Raw genomic sequence first — 19,989 nt, 5'->3', positions numbered from 1 at the left:
AGTCTATTTTATCTTAATTTCTCTTGCTAATTAAACTTATTTTCTCAAGTTAAAATCACATTTGCAACATTGCCTATGTTTCAATCAGACACCACCTTGTTAAAACCAAAACAGAACAAAATACGATCTATCAAATCAGATTTCAGTCTAGGATCTGATTGGTCCAGTAATAACATCAACAAGAATATAACATGTAAATATTAGCTGTGACTAAGCTACGAAGTTCAGGTCGCATTGCGGGATTTCAGCTACACTGTTTGATTTCATGGCACTATTACAAAATAAAACATCAGGGTAAGTGTCTTAGCCAATATTTAGCCTTGATCAATGTCATAAGGTAAAACAGATTACCATGTCATTATTTTGTTGCTGTTTGTGGGAGTTTGTATGCAAAAATTGGCTGCTGCATTTTCTGCATTACAAGAGTCATGTTTTTCATTGGCTGTAAATGCTTTTAGACAACATGAGGTAATGAAAAGCAATGTTTAAAAGCAAATTTTCCTTTCCAGTTTTCAAAGGAGGTATCACAAAAGATTGTCATAGCATTCTTTAGTTATTCAAATCATAAAAAAAGACTTACTGTCAAACGTAAAGACGCTTGAAATCCATTTTCTTTATTTATTGTAACTTGTCCCTCTGAAAAGACCTTTCGCCTATCTGGGTAGCTTCTTAGACTGATTGAAATGCGTAATGAATCTGTATACCCATATGTTTGAACCACCACATTCTCAGTTGCTCCTACTCTAAAGATCTTAGGTGCTGTAACAAGGTACCTAAAAAAGGGTAGTAAAACTCAGTTTATCAGACACTATACTGTTAATTAGACAAACAATATGCCAAAAATCATATTCAACTATGATACAAGCTAAATATACCCTTTTAGTTTAACATACAATAAAGATTGAAATATGTACATGGATGTGGGATCACACCATTCCAGCATATTTATGTAGAAAATATGTTCAGATTGATTGTTTTACACTTGGGATTTTATTGGACTTCTACAAAAATAACTGAGAAGCTGAAATGCAGTCAAACAAAATTGAAAAATGTAATCCTTTTCTACTGAACCTTAGCATGTTGCATCCTCCTGTGGCATTCTTAGATTAACAAACCTTGAGACAATTTAATGCTCAAATGAATAATTATTATTCAAAAAGATTTAAAATAAAAAAGATTTTTACATTGCAGAACACCTCGAATCATACTGCTTCATTCTGGTTCAAGGTGTACACAAGACCTGGTCATTGTGTAGTCATCAAAAATAAAAAAAAACGTTAAGCAATCATTGGTATTGAAAAGTACTTTTGTATTGTTAAAGGAAGACTAGAAAATTAAGTTTAAAGTTAATATCTGCGTGATGAAAGATTCTATGACCAAAACTGATGCTAGTACTATTGCAGTAGCAACTGACTGAATATTAAACTTTAGCGATCTATAAAACTGCACAGAAATTGCAAAATAACATTTAAATTCCGACATTGCTCATGACATATTTGTTTCTGAAAGAATTATAAAATAAATTACTTACGTGCGCTCTTGCCCAATACTGCTTTGAAAGAGAACCACAAAACTAATGATGAAAAGAAGTTTCATATTCAGATACTAACTACACAATTTCAAAGTTAGTGAAAATGTTGAGTCAAATCAAAGGTTATAGCTACTTGTTATAACAGCTTATTGGTAAATTGTGTCACTATTTATTTTAGGTTAATAATAAATTAATCTGGCATGCTTACATTAAGGATTGAGGAATACTTTTGTAAATTATTAAACAGCATACAATGCTCTTCCTTTAACTTTATAAAGAATTAGAAACAAGGATTTGGACATATCAGATTTGTATCTGGAGAAAAATGCAATGGTACAACACAGTAATGACTAATGTTTTGTAGTTGTTGTGGGAAAAATCACCAGCCTCGGAGTCAGAGTCGGGGTTCACGACAGAGTTTATTGTACAAGGAAATACTGAACCTCTGGGGAGAGAAAGACACCAACAGCACAGTGGTCAGCTGAGTGTCTTCTCTCAACCCAGAGCACATGTCAAGACACATTTATACATTTTGTAATACAATATGTCAGTGGTGAGGTTATTGTCTTTGTAACATGGTTTGTTTATTGTAAACATTGCAGAATCTTTGATAGTTTCGATGCAGTCACTGTCAGTTCCAGCACAGCCTTTGTTAATTTCAGCATGGTCATTGTCAGTTTCAGCACAAACATTGTCAGTTTCAATGTCTGTGCGGACATCTGTTGCTGTAGTAGTAGGTGCTAATCGTTCTTCCTGAGAAGGACAATTACTGCAGCCCTGGCTATTATCACTCTGTATTGAGTTTGTATCAAGCTGTTAGCATTTTTATAAGAGGTGTTGGCTGGATCCAGACACTTTGGCAGGCAGTATACGTTAATCATGTGTATTCTGTCCCCCAACTGCCTTAAACTAATCAACTAGATTGTGAGTGATTTGTCCTGGCATTTTGGTGGCCCCAGGTAGTGTCTGTATTTGCTCTGCTGTCTCTCTCCATATTGTGCTCTGGCAGCCATCTTGTGTGTCAAGTGGCCAATTGATGGCTCAGCGGCCATCTTTTGTGTCCGTGTGCCTAGTGTCACCCTGCCCAGTGCCATCTCCCACTTCTCCCCATTCTCCCCATTGTGGTCAAGGAGGTGACTTCGGAGATCTCCCGCAGACCACCTAATTCACATGTAGAGGTAGGTCATCTCTAGCAGCTCCTCCTGAGGGATATCAAGGAGTGCCAGTTTCATCGGGGACTCTTCTGTGGTGACACTCGCTGCTGGTACAGTTCTCGTTAGTAGCGTCTTACAGCAGAGCTTTAAACACTCGAGGCCCATACAGAATACCAGCATGAGTGCAATGAGAACTATCCTGTGTGCCAAAGAGGGTCCCCAAGATTTACCTATCAACCAAGTTAGCCAGCAATTATGGCTCCCTGTTGAAAATCATCTAGCTGATCTCGGATATTCTTGATGGCTTCTGTAATGTTATAAGAGGCATCAATAACATGGGTGATATAATTGTCACCAATAATTGTACAAACCCACCCTTATTTGCTGTGCTAATTGATAATCCAACTGCATACTGTGTCTACTATGTATAGAGTCTGAGTTCAGCCAGCTCTGTATTAATTGCTTCCAGAGCTTTTGAGGTACTATTGCTGAAGATAGTCAGGCCACACACGAGGTAATTTTGGTTTTTAGCACTGATGACCTCTGTTGCGCCCCCCCAAAGATAGAGAATCCATATCCCAATAATGACCCCAAAGTGGTGGGGACCAGCCAGTCAGCACAGAACTCCTGACTGATGGAGCAGGTCACTATCCTCCCCTGAACATGTCTTCCACTGGGGCATGATACAGTAAGGGTTAACAGGTTAACAGGTTAACAGTGCTTCCATGTGCCTACAGTGAACAGGTTAACAGGTTTGCATAAGTCCTCTTAAATAGATAAACACATCCCTTCACCGCTTGATAACATACATTGTCCTGTCCTTCCATCTGTCTGTCCACCCATGTCGCCCCTGATCTCCCCGGATACCCCCCGGCCGCTGGTAAGTATCGAATGGGTGGTAAGCTCAGCCATGTGGCAGAGCTGCCATGATTGCCACTGCACTGACCATATATGAATTGTCTGCCGGTGGTCACATTCAAGCATGCTTGCTTGCTGCAGGTGCAGGTAAACTGTCCCCTCATGACCGTACAGTGCTGGTAAGTGCACTGTGTCTCGACGCATGTGTCATTTTTGGGAACGAGGGCATAAACGCATCCCCATCCCTGCCCTGTAAAACAGAGTGGGTAATTACTGGGTTTTAAATGGGTTTTCCCTTCCCTAGACTGGGAGACCCAACTGCATGGGGTGGTGGTCCTGCCCAGCTGCACACATCCAGGGTGGCCACAAATAAGGATTCTACAGTTTGGTTTCCATGTAAGCTTAGGTTTTATAGAAAAGATTATCTTCAAATCCCGACACGTAAACACAGTGAAATACACACAGGTACATACGTTTTGCAGTTAAAATAAAGTTATCAGTCAAAGTCTTTGTTTTCGTCAGGAGGTGCAGTCATGCTTCTGTGTGTTTTGTTCAGTTGGGTTTTTAAGACTCCCCCCCCCCCCCCCCACCCGCAACTCCCCCCCCTCCCCCGGGGTGACCACCTTGTCTGCCGTTCCTGTTTGCACCTGGGGAATGGTCAATGTAATTAGTTTGGTCACAGGAGTGTTTAAACAGTTTTAGTTGGGTCCAGTGCTTCCATGTGCCTTTTCCTTTAATATCTACGCAGTCCCACTTATTATCATGCCATATGGCCCTTTCCACTTTGGAGCAAAGCCTGGTTTGTCAAGCAATGCTCGCACCAGCACATGGCTTCCTGCTGCTGGGACCTCAGGGAAGATTTTGAGTTCCCCTTCTTGTCATTTTTGTCCTGTTTATCAATTACAGATTTCTGCATCCCTTTCAGATGGACATTTAATTCTATCACGTACCGCTGAATTTTGTCTTTTAGTGGACCCACATTGGTGCCCCCTGTGATTATTGTCTCTGCAATTGCATTGCTCACCCGGTCCTTAATTCATATTGTGTTAGCCCGATTATCTGCTTCGTGGTGGCTCTTAATTTCATTAGAATGGCTGGCAGCATCTCAGCCCATGTTCTGCCTGAGGTCTGCATAGCCTTAGCTAAAATATTTTTGAGCGTTCTATTTATTCTCTCTACCATTCCTGAGCTCTAGGGTAATAGGGAATGTGAAATTTTCGTCTAATGCCGAGTGATTGGCAGACAATCTTCATGACCTTGCCTGAAGGTCAGAGTCGATCTGAGGAGTAACCCCCACATTTGGATTACCTCCTCCCCTAATATTCTGGCTACAGTGGTTGCAGAGCAGCTTTTGGTCGGGAATGCTTCTATTCATCAGGTGAATTGGTCTTTGATGACCAGGCAGTACGTTTTCCCGTGGGAAGGTGGTAGTGGCCCTGTATTATCTATCTGAAGGTGTTCTCAGGGTCCCCTTGGTCTGGGCTGGTGTCCCATTTTAAACTTTTATTGGTCTTCCTGGATTATGTTGTGCACGAACCATACATCTGCGGCAGTACTTGACCACGTCTCTTCCCATTCCCTTCCACCACCACTCTCTACCTAGGCTTGCTATCATGGCCTCTCTATCTGTATGGGAGAGCCCATGTGCAGTTCAAGCAATGTATTCAGTATACACGCTGGTGCTACCATCTTGTCTGTTTGCCTCCAGGCACCATCCTCCCTTTTGAATGCCCCCTACAGTTTCCATTACTCTCTGCGGGGTGTCTTCCTGTATCTGCTGAATTTGGATAGTCTCTTTTGCTAATTCAATAGTGGCTACTGCAGCCTCATCAATGGTTTCTTGTTCTAGGGCTTTCTGAGCTGTTCGGTCTGCTGCCTGGTTTCCTTTGAATTTTAGCCAACCTGGACTCTCTTTTGCTGGCTCCTTTTGATGGCCTTTTAAATTTTATTACTGCAGCCTCTTTTGGCTGTTCACTGGCAGGCAATAATGCCTGAATTCTTAATTGGTGTCTGATAGGAGATCCCCTGAGGTAGTGAACCCTCTTCTACCCCATGCCACCATGTAGCCATGGACTATACCGAAGACATATTGACTGTCTGTATGTATATTCACAATTTTAATTAGTTCTACTTGTTTGTTGCTTTCAGGATTCCCTGTTTCACTAGCCCTTTCACTATCTCCACAACTGCTTTTTCTGTTTCGGGTTTTATCGGGTATAGCCAGTGCGGCTTATGCTCCGGTCCGGGAACCCTTATCGGGTATATGTTAACTAGACCTGTATCTAACTTTGTCACTGCCCATGCTTCGGGGAAGGAGGCACAGATGGCTCTGAATCCCCCCTTTTTGAGGTTCCAGTCCCTACTGATGACTGTAACCACTTTAATAGTTTCAAGGTGACTTGTAGGTTTCCCAGTCTCAGTCTTTTGACTGTCCTGTCTGGGCCAAATCAATTTCCATTTTGCACAATTGATTAGAACATTATATTCCCTCATGAGATCATTGCACATTATGGTGCCCTGGTTATTTTGGCATGCATAGAATTTCATGAGGATATATATATATAGTTTATTTCTATGAGGGTAGTTTTGCTTAGGTAAGCTGGTGTTTTATCCCCTCCTACCCCGGTTAAGTGAATCATTTTATTTGTGTGGGGTAAGGGTAAGTTTGTGATAGATACAGCCGCTCCCATGTCTACTAGCACTTCATATTTCCTCCCTCCTATTACTGTGTGCACACAAATGCTCCCTCTCTCTTCCCCTCACAAATGGGGGCAGCTGGTTGTCAGCACTTGGGACTCGGCGGTGTTCCGGGTGGTGTTTGGGGTTGCTCCGTGCTTTTCCCAGCACACTGCTTCTATGTGTCCTGTTCTGTTGCAGTGGCTGCAGTATTTTATATTGTTCCCTGCTCTCTTGTATTCTGACCCCCCCCCCCCCCCCCCACTCTTTAACTTGTTCCTGGTCCTTTCTCCACCTACTCACTTGTTCAATTAGGCCTGCTAATTGGTATACGAAGATTACCCCTATCTTTTTAGTTTTATTCAATTTCTGTTTATCTATCCACTCTCTCTGTTGTGCTAATGTCTGGGATGGATCCCTATCACTTTTCTTCATTTGCTCTGTCAACCCTTGTCTGTTTGTCTTGTATTTCTCAATAAGGAAATCTGCAGTAACCCCCTTAAAATTTCAATCTGCCATTTAGCAGATTGTGTACCCCGAATAACACCAACAGTAAAAGTGTTCCTAACCAGTGGTGACTTCTCTACCCCTTGGCCAATAATACTGCCCCAGCACCATCCATACGGCTGTAGCAGCCTCCTAGCAAGGTATACTTTCTCTACCCTCCCGCCAACACTACTAGTCGGTATCTACCGGTCGGCTGGGAATGCTAGCTCAATAGGGTATGTTCTCTATTTGGACTGCTCTACCCTCCTGGCCACCTCTACTGACCCAACGCCTCCTGATAGGCCCAGAAACCTACCTCTAGCCTAATATGCTCTCTATTGGTGGGACTCTTTACCCTCCCGGCCACTGACACTATCCAAGTTCTGTCATTCTACTACAAACTGACAGGGTATCACTGTTACTCACAGTGTCCACGCTCCCCACCTTGGTAACGTGTGCTCCACTAAGGTTTGGCTCTTGGTCAGAGTGAGCAGCCCCTCTTCCTCACCACCTTCGAAATTACAAGTACAGACAGCACCCAACTTTTAACTTAAACGCTAACTGGAATCTGCGTTGTTCACTCCTACACAGTTCAATGTTACCTGACCTTGCCACTTGTGCTTCACAACTCCTGGTGCCCTTGGTACCTCAATTCCCACTTCAAATGGGGGATGGGGGGGGTACCCCTCTTAACAATTGGTTTAGGGCAGGGTTTTTGAGACAGGCAGTGACTTGTCCCCTGGCTGATTCAGCACAAGCAGCAGGTTCTTACAACAGTTAACACAGTTAAATACTCATTCTCCACAGACAGGCACTTAAAATTTTTAATTCAGTACTATAGCAAATTAGACATTACAATTGGTATACCTTTTAAATTGTGGCTTTGGCTCGGTCTGACTCTTCCCGTTTGCAGGCACAAACTGGTTCTTACCCCGTCCCGATTTTGGCCTTCAACCAAGGCACCAGTAACAAGAACCCTGCTCACAGTGCAAATTGTTGCAGGGAAAATCACCAGCCTCTGAGTCAGAGTTGGGGTTCAATGACAGAGTTTATTGTATAAGGAGTCTGGGGAGAGAAAGACATCAGTGGTCAGCTGCAAATCTTCTCTCAACCCAAAGCACGTCAAGACACTTTTTATACAATTTGTAATACAATAGGTCAGTGATGAGGTTATTGTCTTTGTAACATGGTTTGTTTATTGTAAACATTGCAGAAATTTTGAGACTTTCGATGCAGTCATTGTCAGTTCCAGCGCAGCCTTTGTTAATTTCAGTCCAGAAGTCCATTGCTGTAGTAATGGGTGCTAATCACTCTTCCTGAGAAGGCGATTACTGCAGCCCTGGCTATTATCACTCTGTGAGTCCGTATCAAGCTTTAGCATTTCTATCAAAGGTGTTGGCTGAACCCAGACACTTCAGCGGGCAGTGTACGCTACTAATGTGTATTCTCTCCCCCACCTGCCTTAAACTAATCAACTAGGTTGTGAGTGCATTGTGCTGGCATTCTGGTGGCCCCAGGCAGTGTCTGTATTTGCTATGTTGTCTCTCCATATTGCGGTCTGGTGACCATCTTGTGTGTCAAGTAGCTAACTGATGTGTGTGCCATCTTGTGTGCCTAGTGTCACCCTGCACTGTGCCAGTTCCCACTTCATAGTGAACGTCATATCAGATCTGTTTTCTGTAAGTATTACAAAATTATTTTTGAATGGCTAATTTTTTCATGTGTTAGTTAATTATGGGTATAAAATAACAAATATACTTAGTTTGGTCTCTATTCACAGCTATTTAAATACTGAAGCTATGACTATGTAAGAAATTAAAATTGTTTGATATTTCTGTAATATACAGTTACTTCCTACTGATTCCTACACTGGTTACTAAAGTGGGGTATGTGTGCAGTAGTCTTATTGACTAACTCGTATTTCTTCATTTTTCAGAAGTGCACTTTCTTTGTTTTGTTTGTTAATGCTATTTTTACTTTTCTTATCCCAGCTTTGTGAGTTAACAATCTCCACCTGCTACAATCCCAGCTGGCGGTAATGCTGACAAGTCAGATCTTAGAGTAAGGCTTGACAGACCAAAGTTTTATTTTTGCAGTTTGGTCACCATGATGGAGAGGCACTGAACAGATTCACAAGGACTGCCAATTTTTCTTTGACAAAACAATATCAAAGTTTGTATACACAGAAGGAAAGAAAACAAACTATTTTATACTATATAATAACTAATTGAAATCGTCTTAATTCAAATATCAGAAATAAACATTCAACGCTTCTTCCTCAACAACAGATTCTCAAACTTCAGTGAAACCTGAAAGTTTCTTCTTCATGTGGCATGGCTATAATTGGTTTCTTTCTGACTAACTTCTGAATTTACTCAATTCCAGCTTCTTGAGTGAATATCTGTCCTGAGACCCTCAAGCAAACTGCTGACATATCCCATTTATCTCTGGATATGGAGTCTTTGAACTCTTTTTCCTCCTCCTTCTGCTTTTAGAGCTTTCTCTTATTGACATTAAACAATGTTGGACTCTTTTCTCTTCCCTTGACTGTTCTGTAGATTGCTAAACTGTAATATTGCTCTTCCAGCCTTTCTTCCTCCCTGAGTGACTTGTTTCTACCTGAAAGTAACCTCCCTACTTGGTGGCCATTCGATGGTTTGGTCTTTCTAAAATAAATAGTTTCTGTATCTGTCTCCCTGTTTCATAGGACACCTTGTTGTTTAATGCTGGAATTATTCTGTACTCTTTTCTCTCTCTTCTACTCTTTATTTTCTAAAGCATGGAACTATCCATCTCAAGGCCTTTTCATTAAGCCATATGTAACTGCATGCAAAAGGAAAATCCAGACATCCTACCAGCACTCAGGAATGAAAGTAACTCTTTTCCATCTTAACCAACAGAATATAGAAATACCAATCAAACTTAAGGCTCTGATCTTCTGTATTTTCCAGGGTTTTATGATTCAGAGTATAATTGCTTGCTAGGTTACCCCTCCCCAAGTACATTAGCCCACACTTTACCAGATTGAATTCCATTTCCATTGTTCTGTTCACTAACCAGTCCATTGATATTCTCTTGCAGTTCATAGCCCATCCTCCTCAATATTTAACACCCTAATAATCCTTGTGTCATCCGCAAATTTCTTGATCATACCTGAAACATTTAAGTACAAATCATTAATGTACACCATAATCAGCAAGGGACGGCTTCCAGTCACAAAAAGCATCCCTGTATCTTTATGTTTTGTTTGCTATCTCTCAGTTAATTTTGGATCTGATGTATCACTTTGCCTTGGATCCTTTCCCCATGGGAGACTGGTTAGCAAGGTTAGATCTCATGGAATACGGGCAGAACTAGCTATTTGGATGCAGAACTGTACATCTCTATGACTCTATGAGTATGGGTTCTTACTTTCTTGACCAGTCTGCCATGAGGGACCTTAACAAAAGCCTTGCTAAAGTCAATGTAGAGCACATGAAATGCATTAACCTCATCAAAGTTTCTGGTTCCCTCCTCAGAAAATGTGATCAAACTTGTCAAATATGACTCACCCTAATAAATCCATGCTAACTGTCCTAGGCTAAACTGTGTCTCTCCAAGTGCAGATCTATTTTGTCCCTCAGAATTCTTTGTAATAACTTTCCTATCACTGAGGTTTCACTGGTCGGCCTGTCATTTCTTGGACTATTCTTTATGTTTTATTTATTAATGGCACAACATTAGCAGTTTTCCAGTCTTTTGGCACCTGACCTATGGTCAGTCAGGATTTGAACATTTTTGCCAAGATCCTGAATGTCTCTTTTGCCTCCCTCAATAGCCTGGGATCCATCTCATCGAGACCTATGAATTTATCCACTTTTAGGGCTGGTGAATCTGCATGTACTTTTTATTAATTTCTTCTAATATTTCTTGGTCCTGCAGGCCTATGTCTATACCTGCATTGTCCTTTTCCATTGTGAAAACCAGCACAAAAGTATTCATTGAGAACTATACCCACATTTCTGTTTACATACAGATTACCGCTCTCATCCCTACTGGACATTCCCCTTTGCTAGTTAATCTTGTGTTCTCTCATGTATGTTATATATTTCTACAAAAAACAACTTTGGAGTTTCCTTTATTCTACCCATTAATCCTTTCTTGTGTACTCTCTTGGCTATTTTCCTTTGCAGTTTTTATACTTCTCAAGGAAGTCTGCCATATTGAGCCCTTGGTGTTTGCCATAAGCTTCTCTTTCTTTCTAAATCCTAAGCTTTAGGTCCCTTGACGTCTAGGGTTCTTCAATCTTGGTCTCACGTTTTGTCTTAACTGGAACAAATTTGCCCTGAACTCACTATTTCCTTCACATTGCTCTGATACAAGGTTTTATCTGCAAGTATTTGCTCCAGTCTTCTTGGGCCAAATCGTACCTGAGTAAAATTAGCCATTTCCAGCTTAGAACTTTTATTTGCAGCCTATCCTTATCTTTTTTCCATAACTATCCTAAATCTAACTGAGCTATGGTCACTCTCTGCAAATTGCTCCCTCACTTCTAGGCCTTTCACCTGCCCAGGCTGATTTGAGAATATTAGATCCAGAACTGTCTGCTATTTCATTGGGATTTCTACACACTAGCAAAAAAATGTTCTGCTGGATGCATTTTAAAAATGTTGTTTCCTCCTTACCTTGCACACTAAAAATATTCCAGTTAGTATTAGGTAGTTAAAATCCCCTAATATTACAGCCTGTCAATAAGTCACTGAAGGCAAACATAGAGGTATAGTAAACATGAGAATGATGGAGCAAATCAGCAAGTCTGGCAGCAGCTGTGCAGAGACAAACAGTTAACGTTTCGAACATTAACTGTTTCTCTCTCTACAGATGCTACCAGACCCGCTAAGTTTCTCCAGCATTCTGTGCTTGTTTCAAATTTACAGCATCTGCAGTATTATGCTTTTTTTAAAAATGCAGGTGTAGCAAGCTGTGAGGAGGACTAATGAAATGTTAGCATTTATTGCAAGAGGATGAGTATAGGAGTAATGAAGTCTTGCTGTAAATATATAGAACCTTTGTTAGACTGCACCTGAAATACTATGTGTAGTCTTCGTCTCCCTAGTACAAGAATTTGTTTTATTATTGTCACAGGCACCATGACACAGAGAAAAGTACTGTTTTGCATGCTAACCAGATAAATCATACCTTACATAAATACATCAGGATAACAGTACAGAATGCATAATGTAGTATTACAGCTACAGAGAAGGTGCAGAGAAAGATCAACTTTAATAAATAAGAGGTAAAAACAATGACTGCAGATGCTGGAAACCAGATTCTGGATCAGTGGTGCTGGAAGAGCACAACAGTTCAGGCAGCATCCAAGGAGCTTTGAAATCGACGTTTCGGGCAAAAGCCCTTCATCAGGAATAAAGGCAGTGAGCCGGAAGCGTGGAGAGATAAGCTAGAGGAGGGTGGGGGTGGGGAGAAAGTAGCATAGAGTACAATGGGTGAGTGGGGGAGGGGATGAAGGTGATAGGTCAGGGAGGAGAGGATGGAGTGGATAGGTGGAAAAGGAGATAGGCAGGTAGGACAAGTCTGGACAAGTCATGGGGACAGTGCTGAGCTGGAAGTTTAGAACTAGGGTGAGGTGGGGGAAGGGGAAATGAGGAAACTGTTGAAGTCCACATTGATGCCCTGGGGTTGAAGTGTTCCGAGGCGGAAGATGAGGCGTTCTTCCTCCAGACGTCTGGTGGTGAGGGAGCGGCGGTAAAGGAGGCCCAGGACCTCCATGTCCTCGGCAGAGTGGGAGGGGGAGTTGAAATGTTGGGCCACGGGGCGGTATGGTTGATTGGTGCGAGTGTCTCGGAGATGTTCCCTAAAGTGCTCTGCTAGGAGGCGCCCCGTCTTCCCAAGGTAGAGGAGACCGCATCGGGAGCAGCGGATACAATAAATGATATTAGTGGATGTGCAAGTAAAACTTTGATGGATGTGGAAGGCTCCTTTAGGGCCTTGGATAAAGGTGAGGGAGGAGGTGTGGGCGCAGGTTTTACAGTTTCTGCGGTGGCAGGGGAAAGTGCCAGGATGGGAGGGTGGGTTGTAGAGGGGCGTGGACCTGACCAGGTAGTCACGGAGGGAACGGTCATTGCGGAAGGCAGAAAGGGGTGGGGAGGGAAATATATCCCTGGTGGTGGGGTCTGTTTGGAGGTGGCGGAAATGTCAGCGGATGATTTGGTTTATGCGAAGGTTGGTAGGGTGGAAGGTGAGCACCATGGGCGTTCTGTCCTTGTTACGGTTGGAGGGGTGGGGTCTGAGGGCGGAGGTGCAGAATGTAGACGAGATGCGTTGGAGGGTATCTTTAACCACATGGGAAGGGAAATTGCAGTCTCTAAAGAAGGAGGCCATCTGGTGTGTTCTGTGGTGGAACTGGTCCTCCTGGGAGCAGATCCGGCGGAGGCGGAGGAATTGGGAATACGGGATGGCATTTTTGCAAGAGGTAGGGTGGGAAGAGGTGTAATCCAGGTAGCTGTGGGAGTCGGTGGGTTTGTAAAAAATGTCAGTGTCAAGTCGGTCGTCATTAATGGAGATGGAGAGGTCCAGGAAGGGGAGGGAGATGTCAGAAATGGTCCAGCTAAATTTAAGGTCAGGGTGGACACCTCTTCCCACCCTACCTCTTGCAAAAATGCCATCCCGTATTCCCAATTCCTCCGCCTCCGCCGGATCTGTTCCCAGGAGGACCAGTTCCACCACAGAACACACCAGATGGCCTCCTTCTTTAGAGACCGCAATTTCCCTTCCCACGTGGTTAAAGATGCCCTCCAACGCATCTCGTCTACATCCTGCACCTTCGCCCTCAGACCCCACCCCTCCAACCGTAACAAGGACAGAACGCCCATGGTGCTCACCTTCCACCCTACCAACCTTCGCATAAACCAAATCATCCGCCGACATTTCCGCCACCTCCAAACAGACCCCACCACCAGGGATATATTTCCCTCCCCACCCCTTTCCGCCTTCCGCAAAGACTGTTCCCTCCGTGACTACCTGGTCAGGTCAACACCCCTCTACAACCCACCCTCCCATCCTGGCACTTTCCCCTGCCACCGCAGAAACTGTAAAACCTGCGCCCACACCTCCTCCCTCACCTCTATCCAAGGCCCTAAAGGAGCCTTCCACATCCATCAAAGTTTTACTTGCACATCCACTAATATCATTTATTGTATCCGTTGCTCCCGATGCGGTCTCCTCTACCTTGGGGAGACTGGGCGCCTCCTAGCAGAGCGCTTTAGGGAACATCTCCGGGACACCCGCACCAATCAACCACACCGCCCCGTGGCCCAACATTTCAACTCCCCCTCCCACTCTGCCGAGGACATGGAGGTCCTGGGCCTCCTTTACCGCCGCTCCCTCACCACCAGATGCCTGGAGGAAGAACGCCTTAACTTATGCCTCGGAACACTTCAACCCCAGGGCATCAATGTGGACTTCAACAGTTTCCTCATTTCCCCTTCCCCCACCTCACCCTAGTTCTAAACTTCCAGCTCAGCACTGTCCCCATGACTTGTCCAGACTTGTCCTACCTGCCTATCTCCTTTTCCACCTATCCACTCCATCCTCTCCTCCCTGACCTATCACCTTCATCCCCTCCTCCACTCACCCACTGTACTCTATGCTACTTTCTCCCCACACCCACCCTCCTCTAGCTTATCTCTCCACGCTTCAGGCTCACTGTCTTTATTCCTGATGAAGGGCTTTTGCCCGAAACGTCGATTTCAAAGCTCCTTGGATGCTGCCTGAACTGCTGTGCTCTTCCAGCACCACTAATCCAGAATTTAATAAATAAGAGGTCCGTTCATAAGACTAATAACAACGGGGAAGAAGTTGTTCTTGAATCTGTTGGTACGTGTTCTCAAACTTTGTATCTTTTGCCTCGTGAAAGAGAGTATAACCGGGTGAAGGGCTCCTTGATTATATTGGCTGCCTTCATGAGGCAGCCAGAAGTGCAGACAGAATCAAGGGAAAGAAGGCTAGTTTTCATGATGAACTGGGCTGGGTTCACAACTCTCTGTAATTACTTGCATCTTGGGCAGGATCATACCAAGCTGTGATGCATCCAAATAGGATGTTTTCTATGGTGCATCTAAAGAAATTAGTAAGAGTTATTGTGGACATGCCAAATTTCCTTCATCTTCTGAGGAGTTAGAGATGTTCGTGTGGTTTCTTGACTGTACCGTTGACTTGGATGGACCAGGAAAGATTGTCAGTGATATTTACTTCTAGGAACTTGAAGCTCTCAACCACTTCCACCTCAGCACCACTGGTACACATTGGGGCATGTACTCCATTCTGCTTGCTGACCAGATCCATTGTTCTGCTGATATTCAGGGAGAGATTGTTGTCTTCACACCATGTCACTAAGCTGTCTATCTCTTTCCTGTACTCTGTCTTGTCATTGTTGAGATCCAACCCACTATGGTGGTGTCATCTGCAAATTTGTAAATGGAGTTAGAGCTGAATTTTGCCATGAATGTATAAGGAGTATAGTAAAGGACTGAGTACACAGCCTTGTGGGGCATCGGTTTTGAAGATTATTGTGGAGGAGATGTTCTCAACTCTCCTTACTGATTGCGATCTGCGAGTCAGGAAGTCAAGGATACAGTTGTAGAGAGGGGAGCAGTCTTCTAAATCCCTGGATTTGCAGATGAGTTTGGTTGAAATTATGGTGATGAAGGTGGAACTAATGCCAATAAATACGAGTCTGACGTATGTGTCCTTGTTACCCAGATGTTCCAGCGATGACTGTAAGGCCAGGGAGATGGCTTCTGCCATGGACCTATTGCAATGGTAGGTGAATTATAGTGGATCAAGGCTGGAGTAGATATCAATCATTAGTTATGTTTCAAAGCACTTCATAATGATGGATGTCAGAGCCACCAGACAGTAGTTATTAAGGAACATTGCCTGATTTTCTTTGCCACTGGGATGACAGTGGTCATCTTGAAGTAGGTGGGAACCTCGCATCGCAGTAAGGAGGGATTAAAGATGTCTGCAAAAGCTCCCACCAGTCGGTCTGCACAGGATATGTCTGCCACAGCCAGGGACTGTATCCGGGTCAGTCTCTTTCCAGGAGTTCACTCTCAAGAAGGCTTATCTGACATCTGTGGCAGTGACTGTGGGTACAAATGGACCTGAGGCTGTGAGGGCTGGTGACATCATTTCACTGACCTCTTTTCAAAACAAGCAAAGAATGCACTGAGCTCATCAGGGAGAGATGCATTGTTGTTAGCAATTTTACTCGACTTTGCTTTGTAGCCCATTATAATGTGTAAGCCTTGCCTGTCGATGTGTTGTTGGTATGGTTAGTCTAGGACTCTCATTTAGTCTGGTATTGTCTCTTGGTGTCAATGATAACTTTGTGAAGATATACAAAGATACTTAAGACAGGAAGTGCATAAAGGTTCATCGGACTTGTTCCTGGGATGGCAAGACTTTTCTCAACTCTAGCTTCCAACATCTGCAGTTCTTAATATCTCCTCCCTGTGAGATTGTGTTCCCATTCCTATTCAAACGTAATCCATCTAACTTGTACAATTTCATTTCTCCCAGAGAAGGGCCCATTACCTCAGGAATCTAAAGCCCTCTCTCCAGCACCATTTCTCCAACCACAGTCATCTACTTTATCCTTCTAATCTTATACTTGCTACTGCATGGCTGCGGAAGTAATGTGAAGATTAATTCCTTTAAACGCCTGTTTTGAATTCCATTATTTAACTTCCTAAAGGTCAAAAGTCACATGACATCAGGTCATGGTCCAATAAGCCTATTTGAAAACACAAGCTGTCAGAACGCTGCCCCTTCGTCACTTTACCTGATGAAGGGGCAGCACTCAGAAAGTCTGTGATTTTAGATAAACCTATTGAACCATAACTTGGTGTCATGCATCTTTTGGCCTTGTCCAAACCAGTCCAACACTGGCACCTCCACATAAAGTCTGCTTGCTGGACTTAGTTTCTTTTTCCTCTATGTCATTAGTCCCAACATAGACAATGACTTCTTCAGCTCCTCTCCCACTTCAGAAAACCCTTCCACATGCCATCTTGGAATCCCATCTAGGTCATAGTAGCATTTGGACAACTCCCCTCACTAATAAATGCCCTACTACTGTTGCCCTTCTACATTTCTCCCACACTCTGCCCATCCTAGCAGTTATACCACCTAATGCCATGGTCTTCGCTGTAGCTGGCCTGCACAAAGGAAATGTCAAATACACATTTTTCCAAAACTAAAAGAAAGTTTGTGAGCAAGATGCATTCACATGATTCCTTCAATTCCTGCCTAATCCGCTTTTTCAGCCTCTGTGCCTGCAATTCCTTCAGCTGTGGGTGACTATGTCCTTAAACCTGCTATTTACAACCTCCCCTCAGGAATTCACTGTATTGCCACCAGCTGCCACTTTTGTTCCAAACACCAGAGTTCAAGTTGCTCCAGCAAGGGCACTTCCTGAGCACATGGTCATCAGGCTGCTAGATACAGCTACGATTTCCCACATAGCGCAGGATGTGTAAAGCGCAGCCTGACCGCCCCAAACATAAATTAACTAAATAAAATATGGATCCTTCCTTTTATTTTACCCTTACACCTACTTAAGTATAAACAACAAATATATCATTCTTATTTATATACCAGCTCCCGCTCTGTGTTAGGGACTTTCCCTCATTCACTGATTTTGGTAATGCTTTCATAGGGACCTCACATCGCTCACTCCTCTCGACGCTACTGATTTCCTGTCTCAAGGTCCATACCTCGGGACTATTGTGTAGAATTCACTAGCTCCACCAATATTGTCGAGATAATATATATAGTATAGATAATATGCTCCACCAATATTGTCTAGGATTCTGAATGCAGAAACTGTGCTTCATTTACTTTGTACTGCCTCCTTACTCTTCAAATTATTTCATCCTTCATAGAGTACAATCCCTCCTATTTCTCATCTTTGCCAATGTGGTGTTGGTTTATATGTATGATTTTATACCATTTGTTTTTATGCATTAAACTACTTTGCTTAGAGAGAAACTAGCTGGCACTTATAAGCTACCTGGGTGTAACCACCAATGGGCCAAGCTTTGTGTAGTGTCATCAAGTATTATAACATAGCACATCTCAAAGGGAAAAAATTGCCCACAATGCGCCTTGTTCAACTCCAATAACACCAGAAAGATAATCTAAGGATCAAGGAAGACCAGGCTGCCTTCAAATTTTTACTTGTGTTTTTCACATTCACCCCAATTACTCTCTTCTCGCCACGTACTTCATGGATGGCATTGTAGTCCTTGCTTCAATTTCTTCTGCTTTAAAGTTCCCGCACCTTAAGTTTTTGTTTACAATTCATCCGTTTGTTATGTTATGTCGAGCTTTAGAAAAATACTCTCCAGCATTCTCTTCTCAATTCGCAATCTTTCCTAGCTTGACCCAGCCTCTGACCGTTGGAACCGTTGATGTTTGGTTCTGGGAACAGCGGAAGGAAGAAGAGCAAGGAGACACGCCTCCCACCCTCCACAAACAAAGATGGCGTCGCCACAAGGCAGCACAATATCATATTCCTCACTTCACCTCACCCTTACCATCATTATGTGAACCGGCTGTGAGCCGAATTTACCACAGGTATGTTTACTGCAAGGAAACAGAGGCAATACTTTTTTTTTTCTAAAAAATGTTTAAATTACATTTCGCGGCCCATCAATCTGGCTAAATTCCAGGAGAGGGAGGCTGGTTGCCATGCCAACGGGAAGCCGACACACAGACTCTTAAAGCATTCTACCTGCATATGCAAGTTTAATGTTAAACTTTGGAGGGATTTCTTTTAAAACAATAAAACATTATCGTGATTTAATTTATCAGTTATTTTAAAAACAACCGTTTCATCTGAATTGCGATATAGGTATGTTACTTCTACCTCGGGGAGTGATAAGAGTAGTGTAAGGAATGGGCGATTGTGATGAGCAAATTGATGTATGGGACAAATTCGGCACTCGTTCGGTAATCCGCACCTGCAACTGGATTTTGTAAATCACAGACTTTAAAGACTGGTAATGTCGTCATTGTCAGGCAACTGTTGAGAAAGATTATGATCAACAATGTTCATTAAGTATATCCAGTTTTAAGGTTTAGGTCAAGTCAGACTGTTGAAATCAAATGAGATTTTGCAGCTGTGCATCTATGAGATTATGCAGTTAATTATTATTGGTTAATTTGGATAAGTACCTGAATAAGAAATATTTGGAGGGATATGGTCAGACTGCAGGCATGTGGATTAGTGGTGCTGGAAGAGCACAGCAGTTCAGGCAACATCCAAGGAGCTTTGAAATTGACGTTTCGGGCAAAAGCCCTTCATCAGGAGGGTCTAGTTTTGTTTGGCATTATAGTCAGCATGGACTGGTTGGGCCAAACTGTCTGTTGCCATTTTTTATGACTCTGACTATGGTTCAAAATTATTTGACTGTTGCCATAAAGTAGTATAACTACTACTTTATATTTGGAGTGTGGTTATATGTTGACCTGGTGATCTGAAATTCAAAATTGGTTTGTGCAAAATATTGCATATGGTAGTAAGTTTAAATAACATGTTGGATTAGCAAATGGCAACCCTAGTGACAGAAAACTTTACACTTGCATCACTTTTATTGTGGATCAGGAATAAACAAAGCTAATGTAATAATGATACAAAGACAAAGTACTGTGGATATTAAACATCTGAAATGAAAGCACAAAAGGTTGGCACTAATCAGCACCTGTGGAAAGGAACTAAGTTATTAAGTCAGAGTTGTACAACATGGAAACAGACCCTTCAATCCAACTCGTCCATGCTAACCAGATGTCCTCAATTAATCTAGTCCCATTTGCCAGCATTTGACCCATATCCCTGTAAATCCTTTCTATTCATTTACCTATCCAGATGGCTTTTAAATGTTGTAATTGTAGTAGCCTCCACCTCATTCCATACATGCTCCATCCTCTGTGTTAAAAAAAAAAGTTGCCCCTTCGGCCCCTTTTAAATATTCCTCTCTCACCTTAAAACTACGCTGTCTAGTTTTGGACTCCCCTACTTTGGGAAAAAGACCTGGGATACTCACCCTATCTGTTCCCCTCATGATTTTATAAACGTCTATAAGGTCAGCTCCTGACAGCCCAGGAAAAATAGTCCCAGCCTATTCAGCCTCTCCCTATAACTCAAACTGTCCAACCCTGACAACATCCTTGTAAATCTTTTCTGAACCCTTTCAAGTTTAACAACATTTCTATAGCAGGGTG

General features: G+C 42.8%; 2 protein-coding genes and 1 long non-coding RNA gene across 7 annotated transcripts in view; 2 read left to right on the top strand and 1 right to left on the bottom strand.

Annotated features, from left to right (window-relative positions):
* Positions 1 to 1,686, bottom strand: part of c5 (complement C5) — a 131,241-nt gene extending 129,555 nt beyond the window's left edge. Inside the window, exons 1-2 of the mRNA XM_043720297.2 lie at positions 1,532 to 1,686; positions 581 to 773 (exon numbers count right to left, since the gene is read on the bottom strand). Coding sequence (XP_043576232.2) covers positions 581 to 773; positions 1,532 to 1,596 — 258 coding nt within the window. The 5' untranslated portion in view covers positions 1,597 to 1,686. The remainder of the gene's footprint in view (positions 1 to 580; positions 774 to 1,531) is intronic.
* On the top strand, positions 180 to 8,600 carry LOC148146109 (uncharacterized). Its single transcript, XR_015760708.1, has 3 exons — positions 180 to 294; positions 8,324 to 8,384; positions 8,486 to 8,600. It is a non-coding gene; the product is annotated as an uncharacterized LOC148146109 (long non-coding RNA).
* A 6,862-nt stretch (positions 8,601 to 15,462) lies between these two features.
* cntrl (centriolin) overlaps positions 15,463 to 19,989 on the top strand; it is a 122,130-nt gene continuing 117,603 nt past the window's right edge. For 3 of the 5 annotated variants that reach the window (XM_087998382.1, XM_087998384.1, XM_043720291.2), the window contains exon 1: positions 16,845 to 18,342. The gene's annotated coding sequence lies outside the window, so the exon portion shown is untranslated. Of the gene's footprint in view, positions 15,523 to 16,842; positions 18,343 to 19,989 lie in introns of those variants that run through there. The other 2 variants (XM_087998383.1, XM_087998385.1) reach the window with 2 other exon arrangements.

This window comes from Chiloscyllium plagiosum, unplaced genomic scaffold (assembly GCF_037043375.1).
Source record: "Chiloscyllium plagiosum isolate Xiang-an unplaced genomic scaffold, Cpla_swu_hap1 HiC_scaffold_21, whole genome shotgun sequence".
NCBI lineage: Eukaryota > Metazoa > Chordata > Chondrichthyes > Orectolobiformes > Hemiscylliidae > Chiloscyllium > Chiloscyllium plagiosum.
Note: the sequence above shows the minus strand (reverse complement) of the source record. Positions and strands in the feature narration are given on the sequence as shown.